This window comes from Macrobrachium nipponense, chromosome 46 (assembly GCF_015104395.2).
Source record: "Macrobrachium nipponense isolate FS-2020 chromosome 46, ASM1510439v2, whole genome shotgun sequence".
NCBI lineage: Eukaryota > Metazoa > Arthropoda > Malacostraca > Decapoda > Palaemonidae > Macrobrachium > Macrobrachium nipponense.
The window spans coordinates 26,021,689-26,040,665 of record NC_061106.1 but is presented as its reverse complement, the minus strand read 5'-3'; the positions used below and the strand labels follow the sequence as shown (position 1 = coordinate 26,040,665).

Here is an 18,977-nt window from a genome sequence, read left to right as displayed (position 1 = left end):
TATATATAGATATATATATTATATATATATATTATATATATGTTTTATATATATATATATATATATATATATATATATATATATATATATATATATACTATATTTTTTATATATATATATAAATTATTTAATTTATTATTATATATGTTGCAATTCCACAATGGTCCCTGAGTGAAGTATATAAGAGATCCTCAAGTGAAAATGAAAGAAGGAGGTACCAAGACTTTCAACTTTTATTCCAAAGTCATCTTCAGGATACTGAACAATTTTAAGAGAACAACTTATACAAGAAAGCAACATGAGGCCACAAATAATAAAACAAGTCAACAACCGACTTAAGTATGCAAATAAACATTGTTCAAAACAAAAGACATATTTCATTCATAATTTTTCCAGCCATCACCCCAAGATAAAACGAACAGTTTTCTCAGGGATGATTTTACGGGCATATAGAATTTGTGATTCTGAACTCTTAGACGAGGAAATTAAGAACATCTAGGTATTTTGTTGATAGTTGCCTCCTAAGTGCCAAAAAATCATTTTACTGTCACGAAAGATCAAGTAATTTTGAAATTGAAAATATTTTAGTTTTGCCATACCACTGTGAATTTTTATCAATTGTACGTAGCCTGAAATGTCTGAATATAAATGTTGTTTTAAGTAATACTTCATCTGTCAAAAATCCATTGTTTTGTAATAAATCAGTGATGACAACAGGAGGCGTGTACAAAATTAACTGCTCTGTTTGTAATTTGCCTTATATTGGACAATCTGGTCAGGAACTAAGTAAGAGAGTTACACAGCATAAATATAATGTACGGGTTGCGAACGGTTCAAGTGCCATTTTTTGCCACGTGAGGGATTTTGAACACCCTATATAGACTGGAATTCAGCCAGAGTCGTTTTTAGAAGTTCATCAATGCATGACAGATTGTTAGTTGAAGGTTGTCTCATTAGTTCTTTTAATAACATGAATATGAGCGATGGTCTTTTTAAGATGGACGAATTGTTAAAAAGTTTTATTCTTTATGATTTAAAAGTTAAACACGAAAACAAGTTTGGTTTAGAGATTTTACAAACAAGATAGTTTTTATACTGTGATTTTAGTAACTACATATTTCCGCTAAATATGTCTTTTGTTTTGAACAATGTTTATTTGCATACTTAAGTAGGTTGTTGACTTGTTTTATTATTTGTGGCCTCATGTTGCTTTCTTATATAAGTTGTTCTCTTAAAATTGTTCAGTACACTGAAGATGACTTTGGAATAAAAGTTGAAAGTCTTGGTACCTCCTTTCATTTTCACGTGAGGTCTAATATAATATATATATATATATATATATCAGAATATATATATATATATATATATATATCTATATATATGTATATATATATTATATATAGATATATATATATATATTTATATATATAGTCTATATATATATATATATTATAGATATATTCGTCAAAAACAATCCCACATTTTATTTTCCAAAAACCGATCAAGATGCAACTAAGCCAATGGAAGATTGCTAACATTGTCATCATGCCAGCAAATGATTTTATAACAGAGAGAGAATGAATGCATGTAAGAACTATAAGAAATATTGCTGGCATTCAAACAAACAGGAATTCTTACACAATACATATTATTATACAAAACATATCACAAACAGTATTATTTGAAACTGTGAAAGCAGTGTCGGCAGATGCCTATAAGTGGAGCGTATCAAACACGGCACGTACTTCTTACTACTTTTTTTAAAGGGGCTGAAGTTGCTGGTGCAACTTTTTCAGACAGCTTGTTTTTATCGAGGGTTTTTTTTTCTTATTCTTCCCGGAGGTCGAATTTATGGTTCAGCACAACGAGTACGTTGTTGAAAAAGAACTCGAAGGTCGTAAAATTTTACAATATAAAACTGACGATTTCTTTGGAAACTCTTAAATTGTAGTAGTAGTAGTAGTAGTAGTAGTAGTAGTAGTAGTAGTAGTAGTAGTAGTAGTAGTAGTAGTAGTAGTAGTAGTATGGTAAGGTTAGCAGTGGTAATGATGATAACATAATAATCAAAGTTACTGAAAAAATGATACGCATTAAATTATACTACACAGGAGCTTTCTAATTATTTTATGTATGAGACTGTTAGGTTTCGTTACTCAATTAGCATCATGCTCATCATTGCCATAAACGTCCTCCGAAGAGTTCAGATAATAACGATTGGGAAGAAAGTGTCTGTTTGCTTGGAGAGGTGTCACGCAAGCACATTCTTCAAGCTTCATTTAGCATCTTTCCACCAAGATGTGCACAAAGGCGGATGTGCTTGACGCTTTGTCAGCAAAGTGATATCTGTTACCAAGGGAAGAGTCCGTTGTGACCTTGGAAGTGACACTTCTATGAAAGTACGTAGGGGTATGAACGAATAAACTTGAAGTGCACAGTCAATACTTTTGGAGAGACTAGGGTCTTTTTAAAATCAAAAGGGAAAAAAACACGGTCTTTTTAACAGATAAACAAGTTCAACCGAATACCGATCAAAAGCTCGTGAACAAGACTAAGACTGGATATACCAGAACCTCAGAGAATCAGTCAACTTATGCTAATGATATTGTAGAAGAGGCCTACTCTATTGAAAGCTTTCAATGAAAACTAAAGTCTACAGCTAACTCAAATACCTTTAGGCGAGTTGGCTTCACCGTGGTACAGCTTTCCGATTTGCTCAACTAATCTTTACTGTCGAGGTTGTTAGACCGAAGTTTTTTTTTTTTTCTTTCTTTTTTGCATATGTTTAATTGCGCTCATTCGCAGCTGAATGAACTGGCAGGCAGTAGCAAGAGTAAACATGTAGAGGATACGATATATATATATATATATATATGTATATATATATATATATATATATATATATATATATATATATATATATATATATAATTAAAAGTCAATGTTCATGTCAATATAAAAACCCATATATAACCTCCCTCTTTCTCTCTGCAGCAAAATGCCGTGGGCATTGTGATAACGTAGGCACTTCGACTCGTTAATCCGTGGCGAGACAGCAGATGACGCCGAATGGATTCAATCGCGATTGACATCACCTTGAAAGAATTCAGGTGCGGTTGGCTGGCTGCATGATTAAGTCCAACGATGATAATTTCCCCCAAATTATAGCCATCATTAACATGTTTCACTGAAATCTAACCTCGAGGAACAGTTAAGGACTGCGAGTTGCATAAATTGTATCTAATTGTCAGTCCCTTGTTGATAAAAGCTGAATGCAACGTCTACTTATCAGGGAAAACAGGGGCGGAAAGAGATTTCCGGACCCTGTCCATAGAGGGAATAGATAGGCAAATCCCTTCAAAATGTTAAATTTAAAGAGTTATGATAATCATTGACATTTAGCAAGAATTCTGCAATAAAGTTCAAATTCAGCTGAAATAACAGAATTAGTGGTCAGCAATTAGCAACTGACATTTTATTATTAATCCAATGCCGGCCTCTTGAAATTTTGCAGTAGACTCCCGTGATCATAGACATCGACTTGAGCAATTCAAGGATAATTATTGACCTTCAAAGAGGAAATGTGAGAATTACAACGTTTCTTTAGAGAGAGGGATCTCCTCATATACGCGAATAATTTTTTTTTTTTTTTAATACTATATAATAATAAATATATATAATATATAATATTAATATATATATATCTATATATATATATATATACATATATACAAAAATAATTTATAAAAAAAGATATGCTAGAGGGGAGAAAGAGACTTAGACATCTGGTCACTGATCAGATGGACTTCGTGTGATTTAATCTTATCAAAAGTATCTCCAAGTACAGCAATAGACAGGAATAGATAACATTACCAACTTCTGTATACAAAAACAGATGTCTGTCAAAAAAATGAAAAACAACGGAACCATTAGATTAACTCTAAATATGAGTTGGTTTAATATCTCTTTCTAATTAGAAATCAGCTATACTCTGTTTTTTTTCATCTGTCCATCAGCCTGTGGTGTTTTTGTATGGTAACACTGCGTCCCAGGCTTTAGATAGTTACATTAGCTTACATTCAACGATTATAATAATATCCTATTTCGAATATTAACGGTGTAATTCGCATATAGTAAATTATTAAAACACTTTTCAGTTGCAAATGTACACCCAGATATCCTTTTATTTACCTAAAACTTACAAATAGCGTAACTATTTAAAGCCCGGGACGCAGTGTTACCATACAAAAACACCACAGGGGGATGGACAGATAAAAAAAAACAGAGTATAGTAAGGTGCACACCGCCATCAAGAGGATCACAACTCTCAACACAACTCCTAATTCAATGTTTCAATCCCGTATATATGAATGTACAGTTGGAGAAATAGAGAGGATTATGGGTCATCACGGGACAACTAACGAGCAGACTAGGGCGAAGGCCAAGTGTTGTGAGTAGATGTGAGTATATAAAACTAATATATATTGCTAAATAAGCAGGGCAACTCACGATCAAGACTACAGCGGGTCATGGCACATATCAGGGTTTGAGAAATTTGATTATATGGTTATCTTCGAGTACCTACTACATATTAACAATGCAGATCTGATATGACACAGCTGGCACGAACAGATGTAAAAATTCCGGTTAATTAAACAAAGCACCAACTTAAATAACTGCAGGGGCAGGAGTGGCGTCATCCCAGTTCCTATAAAGAAATAGTATGATGTGGAGTTAGAACAAACACAGCGGAGAGAGAGAGAGAGAGAGAGAGAGAGAGAGAGAGAGAGAGGAGAGAGAGAGAGAGAGAGAGAGAGAGAGAGAGAGCCATTTAAAGTACATTAGAATCGAGACAAGCATAATAAGTGTTTTCTCCCCTAAACACCAGTACTGGAATGCCCGAGTCTTACATTATTGTTCATACCTCTAAGCTTGTGAATTTTCATTGCATATTATCAAACTAAGAAAAGAAAATAACTAAGATGGCAAGACAATATTATTAGGGTGATGGTGTCTACTGTTGACAGTGCCGAATTCCGATGAAAGTATTCATAGAAAGTGAAGGTGATTAAAAAAGAAAATTCACATGTCTTCATCATATAGACAAAGCATTAGAATAGTTTCCATGATATAACTTTGACACTGAATTGGTAAAAGGTATATGACGAAAACTTGCAATGAAATATAGTAAATTCTGGCTTCGATAGGTAGAATTTTTCCTAAGTTGACATTTGGACACTTCCACTCAATAAAATAAGAAAGCCGCTTCAGCGACGCCAGCGGCAAGTTTTTATTCACCGGTAGGGAAGTGGCCTGACATAGGAACTTTCACTGACTAAGAAAAAAGAAAAAGCGGTTTACGCTGATTTCGTTCCGGTTCCCGAGCAGAACATCGACTCGGCAACCTGAGGCTCAGTATCAGAAGTGCTGCCTTGACTGTTGGAAGTGATATTTCTCTGCTCATGAAGATGTGGGAAGCGATTGGAAAGCTGTCCGTGGCATTCCTTGTCCTGAGATTTGGATATTCTCTCCTCAAAGGCGTCTATGGGTCATTCATAGCGGCTGCCCTGGGGCTAAATTTAAATGTCAAGAAAACAGGAGAATGGGCTGGTAAGAATCACTGTAGCTAAGTTGGTTTTGGTTGATAAGTTGTGTGGTATGCAGAGATGGGGGACAGGGGCGAGCTAGGCGTTGGTAGTGTTTCGCCTCGCGATTTTTTTTTTCCAAAGAAAAATAACCGGGTTGTTTACACATTACCGGGCCAGGTTACGGCGTCTTAAGTCAGTTAAGGAACGGTCCAAGAAAGGTCTGATTAACCTAAAGTTGTTTTGTCTAGGTCATATCCAGTGCCAAACCACGACCCAATACCTAAATATTGTAGCAACAGTGAGGAACTTGGGAGCGTTTATTGATAAATTTTCAATGAAGAACCAGGCCACCTAGGGTAAAATACCGAATGGCCGGCCTCTACCATAACACGACCACCTTCCCGAAAACTGAAATCATGGCCTTAATTTTTGACTTAGGGTAAACAAACCTTACTTCGAGAGGAAAGCAGAGGTCTATCCTGGGTTACAAGATGTGTTAAAGTACTTTTTCGGGAAGGTGGTCGCGCTATGGTAGAGGCCAGCCATTCGGTATTTTACCATATTGCATTTTGAAAAAAACTGTAACAATCACATTAGAAACGTTGCACACCTAGGTATAGCCTATATTAGAAAGCGATTAAATGAAGATATTCTGAAAACAGCAATTTGCAACCAAATACTTTCGAGGCTTGACTACTGCAATGTTAGCCTATAGGATACTACAGTCTCTCCAACTAGGTACCTACTAAGAAAATTGCAAAGGGTATAATACCTATAGGCTAAAGCCACCAGATTGATAAAAGGACTATGATCCCATGATAGCACTACTAATTGAGCTACACTGGCTCCTAGTAAAAGCAAGAATAGAATATAAAATACTTCTTATAGTCTTTATAGCACTAAAATATGGTAAACCAACATAACTGAAAAACTGCCTAAGCTACTTTAGACCTAAAATGAATAATATATAATCAGACATGCAAGTGAATCATATAGGCTATTTGAAACTAGAACAAATTGTAAGTCAGGCAAGAGAGCATTTGTACATTGTGCACCAAGACCAACAAAATGCTGCCTGAAGTGAAGATCATACAAGAAGAAAGCAAATGTAAAAACGAACTAAAGACTTGACTATTCTGCAGGAGCTATGATACTGACAAAAAAAACTACATGAAAACAAAGTGAAGTAAAGGTAATCATGGCTGTACTTAGGTAGCGGCTTCTGGTAAATCAACCCTAATCCTAGTGCTTTCTGGGAGTACTTTTGGCTATAGGAAAACTAGTGGAGCCTGGCCTGTTATCCTCCATTGGAATTTGAAATATTGTTTTAGAAAGTTGGTATGAATAGCCTAACTTAAAAGCCATAGTTTTCAATTGGCAAATGCTTTCAAAGCTAGTTGATCATTTAGGTCTGTCCATGAATTGTAAACTTTTTATGGCAGTTTATTCATGAGTAAAAAATCTCTGAAATATCAAACAGATGATGTGCATGACTGGCCCCAGGCTAGTTTAGGAGGCACATTCTATAGCCAATATTCACCACCTATACTTATAACTTACAGTGGAACCTCGGGGTTACTTCTCTTCGTTTTTTACTGGCACTATCTGAGGTTACTTCCCCTCTTTGTTTTTTACTGGCACTAGGACCAGCTTGAATGTTCCTGGGACCCTGTTGCACAAAACTGTCCAGAGACTTTTGATTCTGGTGTTTCTTTAAAATTTGCCTAAAATTAAACACGACATTATCATTAAACATGTTGGAGACATGGATTACAACTTCTTTGTTGGGATGATAATTCTCCACAAAATTTCCTACATCATTCCACTTTGCAAACATGTCCTTAATTCTTGAAGTAGGCACATTATGTATGCCCATTTGTTTTCTGAATTTTTCAAACCAGCCTCTGCTAGGCTTTTAAATTCACTAACAGCAGCGTTGGTTATAGGCATTTTCTCACTGAGATCGGCATGCAACTTCCCTCCAACACTTTGCTATGAGTTCTTTCTTAAATTCTATTGTTTCATGCATTTTTTACACTAGGGCTAGCAGTTGGAACTTTCTTTAGCCCCACGATGGCTTATTTAGCAGTCGCACTCGAATGAAAAAGCACAAAAACAATGAACACAAAAGCAGAATGGATCATGACAGAAGATGGGAAGCGTTGTTTGGGCGCTCAATACTGGACCCGGATGGAGCGTTTCTAAGTGTACGATAACGAGACAATATTTTGTAGAAAAAAGTCTACGAAAACCTAAATGTACAAAATGAGAGGCATACAGAAACCAAGGTTTGACTGTATATTATTTGTGTACCCTCAAGTTAAGAGATATCATCTTTGGTTTCCCATTTCTAGGTAATGTTAGTTTGGTATCAGTAGGGTATCATTATAATTGTAGGACTTAAACTGATAACATAGGTTGCCATCAACGGATAGGGTAATCAACTGGTCAACATATGATTTAGATGGTTGGAAAGGGGTAATTGTATAATATTTAGACATATGCCAGTAAAATTTCTTGACTATACCAACTCATTATTGGCTTAACTTGTCAAAGTGGTTGGTTTGTAAGTAAAATTAACCTTTGCTCTTACCTAACTTCATAATAAAAATCAGTTGCCTGCAAGGAAGGACAAATAACAGCACAGCTACGCCTGATGAGGATGGCCTGATACAAAAATACAGACTTTCATTTTTATTTTTATTCTATAGCAACATGCATTTTGAGGTTTTAAGAGCCACCTATATGTGAAATAATTTTCATTTGCTTGCCAGGTTTCTTAAATTTTTACAAGGTCTATATGGCAAATATGTTAGCATTAGTACTCTTAATATAAATGAAATTAGATCATTCTAATCTAATAGCTAGATGATTGCTGTTAATAAGACTTCAGTATTTTTACTTTACAAAACCTCAAATTTATCTTTTGTTTTACTCATACTGCTGCTTTCTTTTCCCTCACAGTGGTCACAGGAGCTACTGATGGAATTGGCAAGGCTTATGCTTTTGAGGTATGGTAAAAATATACTGTAGTCATATATTGTATGTTTTATCATTTTACTGAGGTGGATTTTGTAATGTTTGAGTAATGGATTTTGTCATTTTTGGCACTTCATCATTCAGGTTTCCGGTAAAATTCATTATAAGAAATGGAATCATTATCTTTTTACTGAGATGGATTTTATTTTTGAGTCATGGATTTTGTCATTTTTGGCACTTCATCATCCAGGTTCTTGGTAAAATTAATTATAAGAAATGGAATCATTATTGGTTGTGTGTCTTGAACTCTAAGCTAGAGCATTATCTCAGTAGTGTCATTCAGTTCCATTGTTTCATCAAGGCATATTTTTCTACTTACTTAGTAAGTTATCCCTGTTGCCCAGACATAAAGTGAGTTCAATATGTATGTTACACAAGATGTACTACAATGACAAACATCCTCTGCACTTTTCTTTACCAGACCTAGCTGTTTTTGTTTGCAACATTGAGCAGGCTTATTACCATTCAGTTTGCCAGGAGTTTTATCTTGGTTACAACTAAAATATGGAATGGATTGCCTAGTGCAAGTGTTGAGTCCTCTGATTTTCAACTATTTAAGTGAGGAGCAAATTCATCCTTGCTTTCTGCTGACATTTGAATTTTAGTTGTGTGGGCTTCACTCATATTTATTTTTTTTATTTATCTATTTATCACCTTTTCCTATAACTTTTCTCTCTGCAGGCAAATTTCCTTTTGGAGCCGTTTGGTTTACTGTCAGTATGTAAAGGACAAATTTTTACAAAACTGTGTATGATGGATTTGTATCATGCAGTGTCTCATTTTTTTTAATTGGTGCATATTGTGAGGCCTTAAATGTCTCATTAGATACACACAAAATTTTTTTTTTTTTTGCCTTTTCTTGCTCTCTGCCATTTATTTTCCTCTTCTCTTTGGTTTCTTTGAGCCACTTTATTTCCAACTAGTACCTGATATATCTCCTCCAATTTTTACCTCTAAAAATTAATCCTTTGGGTGAGTCATATGAGTGTTGAAGTGAGATTTAGTGGTTCCACTAAACTAATGTTTGATATCTTGATTTTCTAATTGAACTTTTATACTTATTTCTGTAGTAAAGCACTTTTATTTGTACTAAAATTACAGATGACCAGTAATAACTATTCCTCGAGATATTTGTAAGAAAGTATTTACCATTTATTTTGGGAACTATGTTTACCTACAGCTCGCCAGAAGGGGGATGAAAGTTGTTCTCATAAGCCGTACACCATTCAAACTCCAGAATGTTGCAGCAGAAATAAGTAAGTCTTTCAAGTGCTCATTAGTATAGGACTCCAAAGGCTTGTGCTTTTGGAATTACCACCATACAATTTTCATTTTTAAAAATTTGTTCAGAGATTTCATTTGGAATTTAGTTTAGAGCTGGGGAATAATCACGATAAGGAAGGCAATTTCTAACAGATTGACACACCGTAAGTGATGTCATATCATGCCATTTCATATTTTTCATCAAGTTTGGCTAACTGTCAGGTTTAATGACCAGATGTTAAAAGATGTTGGAAATGCACTTGCATAATGCTTTAATTGCTGTAAGGAAGTGTTGTCTCAGAATCATGCGAGGTGATAAGTAAGGTACTGATTGCTGTTATGTGTATGAGCTTGTTTATGAATCTTAGGTTTTAGCCCGAATAGATGCTAGATTATTTGTTAATGGTATCTAAATGATGAATTACTTCATTCCCAATAATCATTCTTCATTACTGGCATTTGTCTGTGTGCCTTACTTATTTTAGTATTTCTGGCTGTAAAGGTTGCTTTAGAGAGTTGGAATTAGGTTGAAATTATATTTTTATTTTAATAAATCTGGTAAAAGGTTCATTTCTGTTAAAGTTACATGGATTTAATTCTGCAAATATACTATCTTCAGTTTGGAACTTTTAAAATTTATAGTAAGTTTCCCCATCAGAAAGTAAAATTGAATATGTATTTTGCTATTATTTGGGGAGTAAAGTATACTATAATCTTTACATCTCTTCTTACAGATACAAAATATGGTGTGGAGACAAAAATAATTGATGTAGACTTCACTAAAGATGATATTTATGGGCGTATTGAAAAAGAACTACAAGGCTTGGACATTGGAGTTTTGGTAAACAATGTTGGCATGAGTTATGATCACCCAGAATATTTCAACAAGGTTGCAGATGCAGATAAGTAAGTTTAATTTTATGCTTGTAATATTTTTATACAAGTAATTACATATATAGTAGACCATTAGTCCTAGAAACTATAGAATCAGGCCATACAGATGAAAATTTTTTTATTTCACTGTACTAATATCAGTTTGTGTGGAAACAATAACCAAATTCTTGCTATGTAAAAGAAGTAGGTACCTAACAACTGCTATTATTAGAATTACTCATCTCATTATAAGTACGTACTTAAAGTTTATTGTGCAGTTTTGGTAGGAGCAAAAACTATACTGGGTGCTTTCCAGAATGAGAGAACCTTTGCCAGGTTGCTATCAGACCAGGAGACTTGGGGAAATTGTACTTTTCCCATAGGAAGTAAATCATAGGGATAGAGTAGCCAAGACATTTGTACCCTTAAAAGGTTACAATACCTCATGATTGTCTTAAGATGGAGCACTAGTTACTGCTAGTTACTCCCCAGAGGGGAGAAAAGCTAGGTGCTATTATTAATTCAAAAGTCAGTGGGATGAGGAACCAGATACTCTCTTCTAGTTTACCCCCAAAGAAAAGAAGAAAAGGTGAGAAGAGTAGAGGGGTAGGGCTCAGTCATGAAGCAAGGTTAATGAGTTTGAATTATGAGATGCAAGAAAAGGAATCCAAAGCTGATCTGTAGAGAGGCAAACAACTGAATGCTACCATCTGAGCATTACTGATTTCCATTGAGTAAATGTAGGAAGAGGTGCCTTGACAGATATGAGACCACCCTATAGGGTTGGAATTTCCCAATTATCTCAAAGACCTTAGGTTTGTTAGCTATGAAAAATACAAATTGATTTTAAGAAATGTCATATTTGCATTTTGCGGTCTCTCTAAGACATGTTACAAGTGACATGATTGCTCAAAATGTTACTAGATGTAATATGTTCAATTATGTTATCGTCAAAATTAGTAAAAAGCATTTGGCGGAAGAGGAGACAGATCAGATCAGTAGGTAAACTGAAAGATCATTGATGAAGGATGAGAGGCAATTTAAAATGGTGAGGAACAGAAGAGGGCTAGGAGGGGAAAGCAGAAACATGGAGGGTTGAATCATTGGTAAAAGCATGGTGAGGAGAAGTCATTAATAAGTTGGGTGAGAGAATGAAAGCAGGGCTTACTGTCAGAGGATTGCAGATGAGGATAGTTTCCTAGATTTAAGAAGAGCATGTGTAAGAGCAAAAGGAAATGCTCTGAATTAATTCATGCACCAGGTCTCTTGACCAGACGCTAAGGATTGATGCTGATTATGGGCACAAGCCTCAGTGGCCCATATAATTCTCTACATGTATTTATTTATTCACCTTCCTACTTAACTGAATTTAACTCTATTAAAGTACACAGTGGATTTTGCACAGTAGAAACTCATGTTTTAAATGTTATAAATTTTGTCATTAGGACATTACTTAGACATTTAAAATGAATATGTTTTCTAAGTTGAAACATTAAAATCTAGTACTATAGGAATTTTAGTCATCTTAGTGAATTTTAAATTTTTGTTTATATATTAATGATGAAATTGAATTTTGGAAAATCTGCGTGTTCCACCAGGCAAAGCAGGTCAGCCTCATTGTGTGATCAAATGTATATTATGAATGATTTTTTCTTGATAAAAGTGAAGTGTGTTTATGATTACTATAGAGTGCTTTCAGATGTTCATTTGTCTTTAAAATGTGATACCTGTATTGGTGTATTTTTTATTTTGTAATTTTTATGCTCTTTATACATAACATTGTATTTTGCAGGGTATTTGACCAGCTGATAAACTGCAATATGAAGTCGTTGACGAAGATGACTCGTATTGTTCTCCCTGGCATGGAAGAAAGGAATAGGGGTCTTGTCATTAACTTATCATCTCTCTCCTCAATTATTCCTGCACCTTTTCTGGCAGTATATGGCGCTACCAAGGTATTCTTTCTATTGCTAATAAGTCTTTGGAAATAAATTAGAAATTGGAAGTGAAGCAGCAGCATGTTTTATGGAATATATTTGTATAGGAAGAGCTTTTGTGAATGGCAGTGTTATAATTTTGTGGATAACTTGATATTATGCCAGCAGAAAAGTTTGAACATTTTCAGTAACACACAATGTAATTTTGTATAATTTTTTGTGTTTTTCTTACAGGCTTACATTGAAAGTCTGACAGAGAGTTTGAGTGTTGAATATGCTAGTAAGAATATAACATTCCAGTGTATTTTGCCTGGTTATGTTGTTTCTAACATGTCCAAGATTAGGCGCCCTACACTTATGGCTCCAACACCCACAGCCTTTGTTAGATCATCTTTGAGAACCACAGGTGTTGAAAAACGTACTGCAGGCTACTTCATGCACAAATTACAGGCTAGTATATGTACTTTGTAAATATGGTTTTGCTTAGAAGATAGAATTAATCAGAAGCTTTTTCAGTTTTGCTTCTTAGGATAATGTCTTTCTTGTGTATGCAGTTATGTTATATAAACTTGTTTAAAATTTTATTGGGATAACAGACTTTCTAAAAAATTTAATATGGATATCAGGGTTCTTAATGATTTGACAAGTACCCTCATAATGTACCAGTTGAGACTGATTCATTTGTGCCATCCCATTAAAAACATAATTTTCAGAAATGGACAGGTAATTCCTTCGTGATCCTCCTCCTTAGAGGTAAAGGAGATAACAGAAAACGCTGCTACTGACAGCATCAAGCTGGAGAGGATTTGTACCATCTCTATTTTTTGTAGGATGGAAAGAAATAGTTTTCGAAACCAGTAAAGTGATAAAAAAAAGTAAACAATAAAAATCCAAATCGTAATCAAAGTAAAATGAATATAAAAAAGAAGAAAAGGTTCTTTCTCCTATCCATTAAACAAAAAAATCATGAAATGCTTTCTCAATACATTCATAGTCCATGTATTGACATCGAGGATGTTTCCAAAGGAGAACTAATTAGATAGGATAAGAAATTTGCTAAATACAGTAAATATAAATACCCAAAAAGCTAGAGTAATTTAATGGAAGGGGCTTTATATATTTACTCAAATATTTTTTACAGCAGAGAAAATCATACATATTGTTGATAAATGTTAGAAAAGATGAAGTTTCATAAATGTTACCCTATCAAGTAATAAAGTCTTCAGGTATTTCACATGGCTTGCACAAAGGATTTTTGACTTATTGGTAGTTTACAGTGTGCTGCATAAAGATAATGTTTTCTTATGAAGTATTATAATGAGACCAACCTGCATTTCTAAGCTTATAGGGCTTGTGTGAAGGACTTGTATTGTAAAGGAGTCTTAGCTAGCGTAGTTGGTAACCACCTGTGAGACTATGAGGTTAATGATGAAAGCAACTGAATATGGAAGTTCAGAATAGTAAAAGAAATCTTTCAGTTGTAAATAAGAATTATTTATGAAATCTGATTGTAGTGTTTTTTGGAGTCACTTTGTTGTGAAACATTTTATGATATAATTTGCATGTTAGGCTAAGAGTGTTCAGAAACTAATGTTTTTCTTCTAATACAGGTGTTTGGAATTGAATTTCTGAAGATGCATCTTCCTGGAAGTGTCCTTTCTTCTATAGTGTTCAATCAGTTGAAAACTGTACGCAACAAAGCTTTGAAGAGGAAGGAGAGGGAAGCAAAAGCAGAATAATTAAATGTGGTACATTCCTTTTGAGCAGTGTTAATTACTCATTGTTTAGTATATGTACTCCATTTATTTTTATATTTTTCATTTGTTTTGTCTGGTCATGCATACATAGGACCTTCTAAAATCATTTGATGTCTAAGTACAGTTACTTGAAGGTAATTGTTATGTTTGTGCCATTGTTACTCATTAATTTCATGATTGTACTGTTATGTGTGTCTGCTGTGTTTTATTCTTATGAAATTTATTTGAATTTCAAAAATAGTGATAGTAAGAACAGCTTATTTTTATATTTTGTTAGCTTCAAGTATCAGTACTTAGAAAATAGAAGTTTTTGCACAAGCAGTGGTTTTTATATCTTTAACAGTTAATATATTAAAGTAGCCTATCATATATCGGTGCAATTGTAGTACTGAATTGGGAGTAAGTATTCTGACTGACTTGGGTGTATATTTTGCTTGAATGAAACAAAATGTTATTGCAACAAATATCTTATAAATACAAGTATGAAGTACGTACTTAGTTTTAATGTTGCTGTAGTGATCTGTCTGGATTCTTAATTGAATTTTTACACTCCGCAAATAAAATGTGAAATATTCAATACAATGAATGTAGATTAATAACCTTGGTTGTCTTTGGCTTCTTTATAAATAATTGTTGAAATAAAGGTTTCTACAAACATATTCCAAGGCTTAAATTCTCTTTTAGAAGTATAAGTTTCACCCTTTGGTAGATCTTCAGTGCACTACACTAACCTTGGGGGTCTAGCCTCTTAAGTCTCCCAATAAAAATACTTCTTAGCTTCTACCTTAACTCAAATTATTTCTTTTCAAACCAGAACATATCGTCTAGGTAAACAAGATGGACATTGTATACCTATAATAAAATGAAAAAATGCAAATCAAAAGGAAACCTTAACAGTGAGAAAAAGGGCATCTGATGTGCTCGGAAGGTAAGGTATAATAAAGGGACTTGTCCAAAAACAGGAGTAACGATAAGAAATGTAAATTCTCGTTGAATGGTATTGAAATGAAAGATGACAAAAGGAAATGGGCATGCTGGTCAAATATGAAAGGGCTAATGATAATAAAAGTATACTGAATAAATGAAAGAATAATATATATATAGTATAACATGATCTCAGCAAAAAAAAAAAAAGCAGTTTCTTTGTTTCCGTACTACAAACTTGCCACAATAATGACTAGTAAAAACAGGCTTCACATACAGAAGTTGCTGAATAACCACTGGTTCCATGCAACGTAAAAGCACCATACAAACAAACAAACAAACACATACAGAAGTGCCTCTTGTCAGTGGGTGTTACCATTAGTATGAGGCTTAAATGGCTACAGTAACAGAGAATTCTGCTACAGTTCAAGGATTCAAGTTGCTAAATGAGAGTGGTGTTGAAACTTATTGAATTTATCCTAAGTACAAATGGCAATGTTTTACCATGTGAGGCATAAATTACCATGAGCTGATTTGATAGGAACAAAAAAAAAAATTAATAACACAAAGGAACTGACAAATATATCTAAAAACTAGTATTAAACATAAAAACAAATATATAGACAATAAACTAGCATCAAAGAGAAAGATGGCATACAAATTGCAATTGAAAGCTCTGGAAGAGAGTAGACAGGGTGATGGGCAGGTGGCGACGGCAAACGATTTGGAGGATTATAGTAAAAAAGTTCACAGAACAGAGGGAAAAGAAAATACTCAGTGATAGCTAAGTGGGAGAGGAAATAGGGAAAATAGCCAACAGGCAAAGTATGTAAAGTGTCGGCAGGAGATGGAGGTGTTTTCAAGCTAAAAACAAAAAGTGAAATGACAGAGCATTTTGAATAGTCTGGTATTTAAAAAAATAAAGTGAACTAGTGGATGATGACATGGTAAAGACCAATACAGAATATAGAAAAAGTTTGAAGAAATTAAAATAGCCCTCATGAAGATAATAAAATCAAGAAGTCACAGGACCACCTGAATAACTTGACATTTAATCAAAGGAACAGTGCCAGTCATATTTAACTGAGAATTAATACTTTGTACATAAAAAAATATATGTTAAAAATAAAATTGAAAGCTTTCATGATTTTGTTCAGTTCCCATCTTCAACCATGGATATTTTTTAAACTAAAAAATGGACTGTGATGACAACGAAAAGAATGGTTCTTCCAGTGCATACCAGTCACTAGTCTAGATTTACCTAATTGTTTGACTAACTACTTGTTATTGATGCCTAGTAGCTTTGTAATGCATCCTATCAAGCGGATTGCTTTTAATAATGTTTCTACGGGAATGGTGCAAAAATGACGTTAGATACTAATGTACCATTTCTCATAAAAAGGTACTGAACTCGTGTTGCATAGGACAAAATGGTGGTATCCTTCGTGCCCTCTCGTTAGTATTGGTGCAAAGGTGGTCCTCTTTGAGCGTTAGGAAGGAATTTTGTGAATGGTATGGCATTACTAAGTAAATTCAGAGCTGAAATTCAAACTGTGAGTAAATGAAGTTTGAAAGGTGTAACAGGATGAAAACCTCACAGTTGCACTGTGAAATAATTGTTAGGAGAGGGTGAAAAGCAATATGTGAGAAAGAAATTATGAACAGAGGTATAGTCAAAGAATGAAAGAGGTTTTTGCTAGGGGCCGAAGGGATGCTGCAAAGAACCTAAAGTAATGCCTACAGAGCACCGTGCGAGGAGCACTTTGGTCATAACTAGATCCCTTCTCTGAAAATGGGGAGGCAACGACAGACTAATTATTAAATAATTTTTTCTTTGCTAGAATTAAGCGTTATAATGTGCATCTACAACATAAATCAGTACTTCACTGGATAAAAATACATCAAAAGCCAGAAATCTGCCTCATTACTTTCAACATATTTTCCAAATCACCAGAAATGATTTATGCAAGAATAGATTCCCCGAGGCAACACTGCCATTGCCAGCAACAGCAGCCGAAACTTGTGAACTTTCCAACACGTGAATCTCATTTTTTTTCTTCTTCCTTATTTTAACGTGGATAATCTACTATTTGTGGAGCTGCCAGTGACAGTAATGAGGAGAGAAACAGGAGACCTCAACCTCTTTCCGCGTCCCCAGTGGAATAACCGAAGCAATAATTCACTGAAGGGACAAATTAGCGGTCTCCTCCGACGCGTGTTTGAAAAGGATGCTTCCGCCCAAGGTCTAGAACCTGCCTGGCCCTGGCTGTTGTTGTTCCCGGGCAAACATTATTACCAATTAACAATTGTCTGCCGGTCTTTGCCTTGTGAGCAGAGTAAAAACAGTGGTGGTATACACCTCATCTTGTATCACTGTTTGTTGCCAGATCTACTTCCATCGTTTCAACGCCTATGACGTCATCCTGCTTCGCCTATGATATGGTAACAATGTTTGTCCGTCGGACATTGTTCGACCGTGTGAACGCACCTTTAGGATGTCTTGGCGTTTTAAATGGCTCCGTTGTGATTAAATTGAGGAAGCTCATCTTTTCTTATTTTCAGCTTTTCCCATCTTTGTATGGGATCGCTGTTTGTTAAGCTTATAGGCTATACTTCATTTACATTTCACATGCCTGTTCCACGTTCGCAGGAATTCGGTGATGAATTTCAAAATAATGATAAGGAATTTCGAAGTAATTCTAATGCTCCATTTTATCTTCAGGCACGTTGATCTGAATTAAAAGATTTATGCTTATAAGTAACAAAGGACAGGATATATATGGTGCTGAAATATCGCATTAAAAAACAAGTGTTCAGGGTGAATAAATTATATTTGGGAGAGAGAGAGAGAGAGAGAGAGAGAGAGAGAGAGAGAGAGAGAGAGAGAGACATCACCATCCATCACTTTCCTATCAAGAGGAGAAACAAGGTGACCCGCGGCTTCCCCCAAAACCTCCCATGGGCGAAAGGTAATCCCTAAGGGGTAACCACCCCCAACCAACTGAGGAAATTGTTAGGGTAATTTGCACGGACGATTACCATTTCCTGGTTACTAGTTACTTTGGGGAACTTCACCCGAGCGTAAATCTTAGGTGACCGCCTACCTGACCTCGCTTTCTTCTGACGAGATCGAGAAAGTTCAAGGCTTTTATAGCAAGCTACGACTTTTTCCTTTTTTGTCATCAAGCATTGAGTAATGGAATATTAATTAGTAATAATAATAGCCTTTACTTCAACTCTTGGCAAACTGACGACGGAGAACGCGGATATAATGGAACCAGTACATAATACATTAACACGATGAGTGGTACAACGATCGCCATTTTCAATGGATAGCTGTGAATGTGTCAACCTCTTGTTGACAGAAGAATCCAATATCCCTTTCGAAGACTGATATTAAAATTCTCTTGATTTAATTTAGGAAGAAATGTGGCCTACCTCTTATATTAACTTCTCTTCCTTATTAGATAGTTAATAATAATAATAATAATAATAATAATGATAATTAATAATAATAACAATAATAATAATAATTAATAATAATAATAATAATAATAATAATCATAATAATAATAATTGGGCAAAACCCTCTATCACGA

General features: G+C 34.6%; 1 protein-coding gene across 1 annotated transcript; it reads left to right on the top strand.

Annotated features, from left to right (window-relative positions):
- The first annotated feature begins 5,274 nt into the window (after positions 1 to 5,274).
- On the top strand, positions 5,275 to 14,580 carry LOC135214816 (very-long-chain 3-oxoacyl-CoA reductase-like). The gene is made up of 7 exons (XM_064249195.1): positions 5,275 to 5,607; positions 8,550 to 8,596; positions 9,805 to 9,880; positions 10,622 to 10,793; positions 12,553 to 12,715; positions 12,932 to 13,147; positions 14,308 to 14,580. Exons 1-7 carry the CDS (start codon positions 5,460 to 5,462, stop codon positions 14,434 to 14,436), a joined length of 951 nt encoding a protein of 316 aa, XP_064105265.1. The 5' UTR covers positions 5,275 to 5,459; the 3' UTR covers positions 14,437 to 14,580.
- The last annotated feature ends 4,397 nt before the right edge of the window (positions 14,581 to 18,977 follow it).

Coding starts and splice junctions, on each gene's coding strand:
- LOC135214816 (XM_064249195.1), top strand. CDS start 5,460: ATGAAGATGTGGGAAGCGATTGGAAAGCTGTCCGTGGCATTCCTTGTC. Junction 5,608..8,549: donor GAAAACAGGAGAATGGGCTG/GTAAGAATCACT, acceptor TTTCCCTCACAG/TGGTCACAGGAGCTACTGAT. Junction 8,597..9,804: donor GCAAGGCTTATGCTTTTGAG/GTATGGTAAAAA, acceptor GTTTACCTACAG/CTCGCCAGAAGGGGGATGAA.